Source organism: Macrosteles quadrilineatus, unplaced genomic scaffold, assembly GCF_028750875.1.
Source record: "Macrosteles quadrilineatus isolate MER2022 unplaced genomic scaffold, UCM_ALF_1.0 Scaffold_7__1_contigs__length_78375512, whole genome shotgun sequence".
Lineage (NCBI taxonomy): Eukaryota > Metazoa > Arthropoda > Insecta > Hemiptera > Cicadellidae > Macrosteles > Macrosteles quadrilineatus.
The window spans coordinates 23,256,175-23,266,258 of record NW_026542600.1 but is presented as its reverse complement, the minus strand read 5'-3'; the positions used below and the strand labels follow the sequence as shown (position 1 = coordinate 23,266,258).

The window sequence follows — 10,084 nt, the reverse complement described above, 5'->3', positions numbered from 1 at the left end:
ACGCCGACATGCCGCCTCCCCGACGCTCGTCCCTCATGTCTTACACGCCGTCCTCCAGGCGGAACAGTTCCAACAAAAGTGAGTATTTCATTTGTGTGCAAAAATAACTCTAACCGACTTCTTTTTAGCATTATGGACATGTTTACAGTATATCCTTATTTTAGATTTTTCTGGGTGTTGAGATTGCATTCCACGATAATTTTTGAACCTAACAATAATAGATAATCTTATAACATAAAAGTAATACTGGAGTGTACAACCTTTACAGTGATTTTACATTTTAATTTAAGTGTTTCTGTTAACTACATAATTAATTATTCATCAATCCTAAAGTGTCACTAACACGATTTTGTTAACAATTGTATCAAGAAATAAGCTATAATTTTGCAAAATAAGAACATTGAATTAGCAAATTAGTTTACCAGTTTTAACTTTTTAGTCAAATCAGATTTTTAATTACGGTAAATAAGGATAATCTTTTTCCATTTATTCTACGTGGGCCATTTTCAGTATACAGTATTAAATGGGAGATTGTTCCATTTTAGCGAATCATCGCGTAGTCCCCGCGAAACTGTGAGGCCCTCTACATCAGTAGGCCTAGGACCACTGCATTTTTTAAGTTTCATGTCCCCTACGATTCACGTTTCTAAGAAATCTTTGAACTTGATTTATCCTGCCTACTAACAAGTGCAGATCACACAAAGGTTGCTTTCAATGTTAATATTTCAAAAACAATTTAACTGCTGCAACTTGTTTATTGATGTATTTTGCCATAACAACTTTTCCGTGTACTCCGTGTAACACCAAACCTCAGTACTCAAAGCCTATATTTGTTTGTTTTCCGCTATTTGTAGTTACCCTGTGTTATTTGTTGCTAACCAGACTTGGATTAACCTGAAATATTTGTTTTACTTTGAAGTTATTTGAATTAGGGAAGCGGAGCGAGTGCCAGCCTATTTTGGCCGTTGGGGGTAAACTGTCAAAACCGTCAGATATAGGCCCGAGTGCCAATTAAAGCGTAAGAGTGGTTCAGGGGAGGGGTAGTAGTGGAAGAGGGTGTTGTTGGGCAGGATGTAATGGAGACCGAGTACAGTTTCTGGGCTGCCCTAATATAGATTGAAAATATCGATTTGATTATTAAGCCCTCATTAGATTTTTTTCATAATCAGCAATTTTGGTTGGGTTGGTTTAGGTTAGGCATATAACAGTTTCATTTCATCCCTCAAACAGGTTTTTTTCATCCTGCCCCCCCTTGGTTGACCCAACGATCACATCTTTAGTTGCCCTTCCCACCCCCATATATATACCCGCCACACCGTGGAACCGGTCACTGATACCTGGCTGGCACTCGCACCGCCAAGCCTCAGGCTGTAAAATGACCCTCGTCATAAGTTTTTAGGCAACTAGCACTCGCCCCTGCACTCTTTGAATTAAAATTAATTAATAATTAATAAAACAAATCTGGGAATTAGTGTTATTTGCAGTTTTTTGCGAAGTGATGGAAAATTGTTTTGTCCTACAGCCCAAACAACAACAATCGTTATATTTGAATTTCAACAATGGATTGTTGGCAATGGTAATTTTCTTCATCGAGTGGCCCCTTTGATGTTGAATAGAAATACTTTACACTAGATAAACAGATTAAAATACTTTTCATCTTTAACACATGTTTCGTTTTAACAAGTGGATGTATGTATGTTCAAATCATAGGTAACGTGAGCGACTTAAAAATGTCACACAACATGCAAACGTAATGTTTTCACACAGACGACACAGTTCAAGGCGTGAGACTACAAACAGTACACGTGAATCTCTAAAGCCATCGTCCATTGAAATGAAATAAATAAATAAATGATATTTAATTTCATTTCAATATTCATTTCCATTGAGTGCGAAAATGTATATTATTTACCATTCTGAGGATGATTTGGTGATGCATCTTTAACGCGACTCGTTACCTAAACCAACTCAACTGCGTAGAACGCACGTTTTGAGGGATTTACGCACTTAATTCTGTAATATTATTGAAACTTTTGCTGTTTTGGGTCAAGTGTTCAGTAGGGAAAAACTAGCTTGATTTCCCCGTTTGCATTCCAGCACACCTTTAGCGAATTTTCCATAGAGAATAAGCTATTAACGTAGATCTCGTGGTAAGACCTAGACCCAGGACCGAATTACTTTTTCGTTTTGAGGTCCCCAGAGGCCAAAAACAACCCCCGGTCAAATTCATATCTATAAGTGATAACTCGAGCAAAGATGATCCGATTTTGATGAAATTTGGTACAAACGTGTAAACCTACGTTTATTCGAACGAGAGTTTGCGAACCATCATGATCGGACTAATGAAACGGGGGTTTATGGGGTAAAAATTGGATTTTCTCATTTTTGACACTAAAAACACAAATTTCGCAATTTATTTCCAAACCATTTTGTATAGCTTAAAAAAATAAATTATTTTGTATATTGAAGCGTTGTTGTATTTCTAACAATTATAGAGATAATAAAAAAAAAATATTTTAAATTCCCACGTTATTCTTATGGAGAATAAAAAACTGTTGCAGTTTGCTTGTTTATGGATATACTCGTATTTTAATCAAATTTGACAATTTTGTTTATTTAATACTAAGCTACATTTCAATAAAAAATACCTCAATACCTTCCCTGTAGCAGCAAACCTAAGTACTTATTAAAATGAATAATATTTAAGTAGGAAATAAATCTGACAATTTTAAGGGAATATTTTAGTAGACATCCAGCCAGGTAAATGGAAATTCGCTTGGTCTGCAGGTTTGCTGCGGCGGAGGTATTTTTTTTAGAACCCTAAAATCGTCATCTGGCAAGGCAATAGTAACAATTAATTCTGTGTCTTCTGACGGAATGCACTGGGCTGACCAGTTCACCAGGAGAAATGTATCAAACTTGCCAAAGACATAAAACAGGCAAAACACCCATGTCGTAATCGATCTCGTGGGACATACTATCTTAAGGTTCATAACGGACATTTCCTGTCACACATAGTAAATATCCCCGCCGCAGCAAACCTGCACACTAAGCGAATTTCCATTTGCCTGATTTGATTTTCAGTTAAATCTACAGTTTTTAAATAACACCAGGTTTAACGAGTAGTTAGGCTTGCTGCTGCAAAGAGGGTAATAAAGAGTGTTTTTTGTAAAATATTAATTAGCTTAGTGTAAAAAATTTGCCAAGTTTGATCAAAATATACCAACAAACAAGCAAACTGCAACAGTTTACTTATTTCCTATAAGAATAACATGGGAGTTTTAAATTTACAATGTTTTTAAATTTCTTCGTAATCAATAATAGTAAAAAAAAACACATTTCAATATATTAGGTATTTATTTTTAAGCTCTACAGAATTGTTTAGAGAGAAATTGGAAAATGTTGTTTTAAGGGTAAAAAATGAGAAATGCCAATTTTTACCATATAAAACCCCGACCCCACGGTCTAATCATGCTGGTGCGTGAACTCGTTCAAATAAATTTAGGCTTACACGTTTGTAATGAATTTCATCAAAATTGGATCATTTTTGCTCCAGTTATTGTACTAACATTTTGAACGGATTGGGATTTTTGCTTCTGGGGACATCAAAACGAAAAAGTAAATCAGTCTTGGGTCCAGGTTTTACCATGAGACGTACGGTAATAGCTTATCCCCTATATGGGAAATTCACTTACACTAAGTGTTTGCAACGTTTCGTGATCTTGTATTTGATTCTGGGGATCTTCAGGTGACAAAGTACCTTAAACGTAATAAGATAATAACACAAACCCAACCAAAGCAAGACAATCACAAGAGTCACACCTCACAGAGTATAGTATAGTCAAGAAAGGCATAAATTGTCCAGTAAAGAAATAATATTACTTCAATGGCAAACAACTAAACATTCACATTATGGACACGTTTGTAAAATATGGTGACTCAAGCGAGACTAAATGAGGTATTTTCTCACCTACGGGTGGGATTAGATTCTAGATCCAGAAACGTTGTGGATACTGGTTTATACTAATGGAAATGTCCGCAATATTCCCTCAATTAACATTAACTTACCATCGCCAAATATGATCACAGAAAGTATGCTATGTGTGAATGTTATACAGAGTGTGTAACCCGTGAATTGTAAACCACAAGGTGTTCTAGCATTCAGTTATAAAATTCTTCCTGTATGCAATAAAGAACACAATACCTCTTTTAGAACTGTTTAGCCTTCTTAACAAACAACCCAACAATCGTTACGATTCCGATGCTTCCCTTAACGACGCGCGCTAGGTTGTCGACATCCACTCTCGCAGCTCGAGCCGCTGCTTTGATGTTAACAACTCCAGATGGTCCATGTCTTTCACTGAAATCCATCGTACACGAACAAATATTGCCGTTGGAGAAGCGGCAGAAACGGCGAGTCGTGTGTAAGCTAGTAAATGGAGTGTAAATACGTCACATTATGGGGCCTTTGACACGTTCGCGCTATTTTAAACCCGTCAAACTAAAATGTGGTACAATATCTACAAATTGTTTTGACGAGTGTCCATTTCAACAGGTTTATTGGATTAGGAACATTTCTCCGGGGGTTGATTTTCGCGATAAGTTCTCTTTGACAAAAGCGCTTCAATATGTGAATATTTTTAAAATCATTTTTCATTGTGATATCTTCGGTTGTTGAAGATACAGAGTTTTTTGAGAAATGTAGGTTGTTAAACACTACTATGCTAGTCAAAATTAATTTTAGAATATTCTAATTAGCTATCTTTGGGCTGTTCTGGAACATGAAGACGGCTAAATCAGATTTAAGTTACACGATGGAAAACATAGCAAAAACATTGAATCATTTACATAGCCAATTTACTCGAAGGATGCAGTTCTTATTTTGTGAAATCTGAGTATTGGTGGTTATTACTGATATTGGCGATGTGGGATTATAATTGGCTAATCATAGGCCAAAATTAATTTATACATAATTTGCCTCCAGGATTGATCTATTGACATAAAATGAGGTTACTAACCTGTCGTCAATCAGTCCTCTATTGTCTTGGATGACTAGTTTCGGGGTTAAAACCCCATTTTCAAATCTCTTCAGTCGTCAAATGTCAAACATATTTTCTTGCATAAGCCGTCGTCAAAATTACTTCACACATACACATAAACACACACGAAAACATTTATATTTACAAATCATGTACATGCGCGTGAGGCCGGCCAAGGACAAAACCAGAGTGCCTGTTTGAATATGTTTGACATTTGACGACTGAAGAGATTTGAAAATGGGGTTTTAACCCCGAAACTAGTCATCCAAGACAATAGAGGACTGATTGACGACAGGTTAGTAACCTCATTTTATGTCAAAATTAATTGTTTAAAGTTGTTGCCAACAACAATTAAAATACGTAGTCAATACTACTTTACAATGTACTGTAATAATCTGTGGACCAATTACACCTGCAGTTTCACATATTAATGTTTCAGGAATTTTATTTCATAACATTTTGTTATGAAACTATAATTTTGATTTTTGACGAATAGTGTTTGACGAATATTCTACTTAAACGATTTAATTACTCAAATAAACTATGAGACCTATTTAATATTCATCTTAACTCAAGCAATGCTCATTTATTTTAAGAATTATTGGGAAAATAACAATCTGTTCAGAATGTAATTTGACCTTTCTGTTTAAAACCGCGACCGATATTTAACGACGATGTAAACAGCAGTCAGAATTCAGAATAGGTTGTTTAACACCAACATAAAAATAACTGGGCTTCACACATCGCAAACAAGTATCCATGTTATTGTACACGTATAAATTCAATTCATATAAATCACATTCGTGGTTTATATCTGTGTTTTCCTACAAACAATCTGAAACAGTATAAAATTTAACTCCCCCGAGTTGAATGAAAGGCCTTGATACGAAACTTCCCCGAAAAATATCAGTTTTTCGATTAATCCTCTCCTAACCTCCAGCTGTTGGATATTTATTTGTCACTTTATAATAATAAAGATATAAAAATGTAAAAAAATATTTAAATCAAAATGGTTAAGTCAAGGAAAAGTAAACAAACAAACCATTTTGATTTTTAAATATATTTCTATATTGCATCAAGAGAAGTGACAGTACGTTTTTCTTATAATGTGGGATGGTGTTTAAGCCTTTGAATTCTGTTTCAATGGTTTACTTATTAGTTCCGTTATACCAAGTGTTTAAAAAATCAGTGTGTACCGAGTAAGCGTATTTGTTTGAAGTACTGTAAATAATAAATCTTTTTTATATATTATTATTTTATTGAAACTGAACTAAAAAACTAAACATAGGTTGTAAACTTAAAAGAATTGTTCAACATGCTTTCCAATAACTTCAATGCATTTTTCACAGCTTTGTTACACTTGTAACAATCTTTTTGCATAGATTTTTATTGCTTTTTAAGGCTTCAAACTCCTTTGCGATTGCTGCTCTCAACTGCAGAAGAACACCTAGGTTCGGCAAAAACTTTATTTTTAATCATCCCCAAAACAGAAAAGTGTAAATTGAGTTATGAAACACCCGGTATATTTTAAAAACACAATGTTGGAGACACATTTTGTGGAACGAGGACCATAGAGTTTGGAGGAGCCTCGTATGTTCCAGCTTGTAAAAAACGCATCTGCAGAGTAATTTACCTTGTGACATGGACAATCATAAAACTATTAATTTAGATCAAGAACAAGCGCCTAATAATCAGCAGTTTGCATTGGACAAGGTGGTGTAGAACCACCATCTTCTCTGCGTTCTCTCCCCGTGGCACGGGCAGAACAACTAGAAATTCGCGGAAATATAAGGGCCCACCTCGCACCTCTTGCGCAAGACTACTGATTTTCAGATCTCATATGGTTGGTAGCATTATTCAAGTATATACCAAAAACTTGATACCTTAAAAATAATTAAATCCGTCAGGGACAATTGCGAAAATTCGATACCGTGGTATCGAGGAATCGTGCATCTGACGTGTTACCTACTTTCATACCCAACTGTATATTTATTTTTCAATTTAATGCATGGAATTTTTGTTGAGGTTGTAATTTCACGAAGTACCTAACAATTTTGATTTCCCAGACAAATTGTCACGACTATGATTACAATTGACAGATGTTACGTTGCCTCTCTCCTGGGGGCAGTTAAAATACAATTCTGGAGCTGGGATTTTATAGTTACTACGATCACTATAAAAGTACAGAAACCTCACTCTCATAATAACCAGTAGATTTCCGGTGTAATTGAGAAAAAAGTCATTAGTTTTTTTATGGTTTAAAATTGGGACCGGCTCAAAGATCATTGAGATTTTAATCATTGCTGGCTAGAAAATGTCGCCGATCTTAGTTTAGCAATGCTACTCAGGTAATCTCTTCTCACTCCTACATTCCACTAGTTAAAATCCTAGTACAAAAGACGTCATATCTTGAGAATCGGTCGATTGATTGATCGATAATAAATACTCGATGTCTTAAGTTGTTTCAATTACCGCGCTCGATTGCCGAGCAGAATGTTGGCAAGTTGCCCAACATGATCTGTGATTATTTGGAACGTCGATCACTCAACTCTCCTCTCAAACTTTGCTCTTTCACCTTGGTTCATTCCTCTAAACAATCAGATACTTCAATCTAACATGCCCTATTTTTGTTCTAAATTATGACAGTGTGTAGAACCGATTTTGTATTGTATTTTCGCATCGTTAAAAATAACCGTGTTTGGGGCGTATTTGATTAATACAGTTGCTATAGTATTCAATATAAACCGAGTCAAATATAGAAACGCACAAATAAATTAATACAAAACGAGGAATCCAAATCCTACTACAGAATAAACAGATTTTCTTACTTTTTACCGTCATACAGATTTACGGTTTTCAATTACTATAGTTTCAAGGCTTGAGTTGTCCCATTGCTTCTCTGTTGAACACCTTTCATCAATATACGTAAAGTTTAAATGCTCAATAAATAAAAAGGAAGATTTGTCGATGAGGCAACCAACTGAGCCTTGAAACTAACTACAGTCATGGAAAAACTTTGAGGATTGACGGTGGAAAAAGCTAACATGTTTATTTAGTATTGGTTTTTAATCTATGAGGGATATGTAAATACGGTAACACATAAGGTTAAGTATGTAAATAAGAAACATACAATGCACTCTAACAAATATTTCCGATCCTGAAACTCTTACTTACCAAAGCAGTACTCTTGTAATTAAAGCTTTGAATGATTTCGTTTAGCATGTGTTCACACCCTAAGCTTCATAAATAAAAACAGCATATTTATCAAACATAACATCCAAAATATTTATCTAGAACAAAATTATAAAAGATATATGGCAATCAATAGCAATAAACTCAAACATAACACATTAAAGAAAGTAAACTAAATTATAAATTGTAATTTACTTTCAGACTAAAAGGATGATAATTCACAGGTGGTTCACAGAATTCCCGAAGCCACCTTCATAGATGGATCCCGAATTTGTTAGGTAAGGTAAGATGAGCTTTTGCTTATTATCATACGACTACTGATTGTTAATTTTTAATATTGTATGCTTACTGTGAGGACACTAGCCTTGAATTCTCTATGTACTGTCTTTGGCGATTGAGATGTGCACTGTACGTGTACTTTATTCATGAATAAAATATGTCTATGTCTAGTTTTAAAAAATCTAGTGTTGATCCACCTAGCTTTTATCGGGATTAATGACTTCTTGGTTAGCTTTTCACGTTTTGCCGTTATCATGAGAGTGATACAATTCGTTTTCCACTGATTTCAAGACATCAATAATATTATACTATACACGTTTACAAGACGGTAAAACATGTTAATGTAGTGATCGATTTCGAGCAGTCACGCAGAGATATATCGCCATTGTAACATATTTGAAATGTTTACAGAAAAAGTTAACATAAAGAAAAAAACGTTGGAGGACGTATTTTATTATGATCCTTCGTCAGAGTCTCACTATTCCACAATATTCATTTTATTATTATTTTTTTTTCAATTAACAAAAGTACAGCTCATGCACAAAAGCTATTTCCACCATCGATTGTAACAAAATATATAGAAATAACTCCTTTGAATATCCGTAATGATACATAGGCCCATTGTAAATTTCAAATCTTTGCACCACCTTTGTGTTGATAATATATTTTTTTCACACTTTCCTAGATTGACATTCAACACAATACACCATTTTCATTTCATGTACCTCGTGAGATTGTTGGAATATTTTTAATGAAAAATGTTGATTGTTTTAAAAAGTTCTTAATTTACCTTTCGGAAAGATGGTATACATGGGGTTTATAAAGTCTATCAAACCAATTCACGTATATCTCAGCAAATTCTCACAGTAACTGTACAATACTAGAAATTAATGATGTATTCAGCGATTCTGAACTAGCTTCACTTTCGTCGTAAAACCGCTTTCAATGGTTGATGTTGTAATTCCGTAGCCAGTGAATGTTTCGGCTACCTAATACTAAGTAAATATGTTCATAAAACCCAACACTTAAATCTATTTTGATAAACAAATAAGCTAAAGTAGTGTGATTAGTGAATAACATTAATTAAAAACGCCATTTTTGGTTGGACCTACCTCTGAAGTTATTTAAAATATCATACAAATGTTGCATTTAAATTAAAAAAAAAAATCAATAGTTGATTAGTGATTTGAACAACACACAAACTAAGTAAATTTAGTCCAAATGTAGATTTGGGTGTACAATACGCAAACGCACGTTGGGTATAATTTGTACATTATCCGCAATATTACAGTAGTGACAGATGAATGCTTATTAAATGATAGTGTTATTTTACAGGTATTTTTTAGGGTAACGTTACTCGGTCGCTAGTTTGTAGGCGTGGGACTGTTAATAAGCCCAATATCGATTGAATTTCAATTAATTTACTCCAATAATTAATTTTTGCATCCAATAATTTACTCCAAATAATACATTTAAGGGTGGAACGTTGCATAACTTATCATAATTTTAAATTGCATTACTGAAGTTGTAAATACAAATATTATTAATGAGAATAACACGTATATCTTCGTTAA

The 10,084-nt window shown here is 34.3% G+C and overlaps 1 protein-coding gene across 2 annotated transcripts in view; it reads left to right on the top strand.

Moving 5' to 3' along the window:
* Positions 1-10,084, top strand: part of LOC128999171 (protein SSUH2 homolog) — a 54,575-nt gene continuing 44,491 nt past the window's right edge. The window contains exons 1-2 of one of the 2 annotated variants that reach the window (XM_054425566.1): positions 3-78; positions 8,456-8,509. In XM_054425566.1, coding sequence (XP_054281541.1) covers positions 9-78; positions 8,456-8,509 — 124 coding nt within the window. In that variant the 5' untranslated portion in view covers positions 3-8. Of the gene's footprint in view, positions 79-8,455; positions 8,510-10,084 lie in introns of both variants that reach the window. The other variant, XM_054425567.1, reaches the window with a different exon arrangement.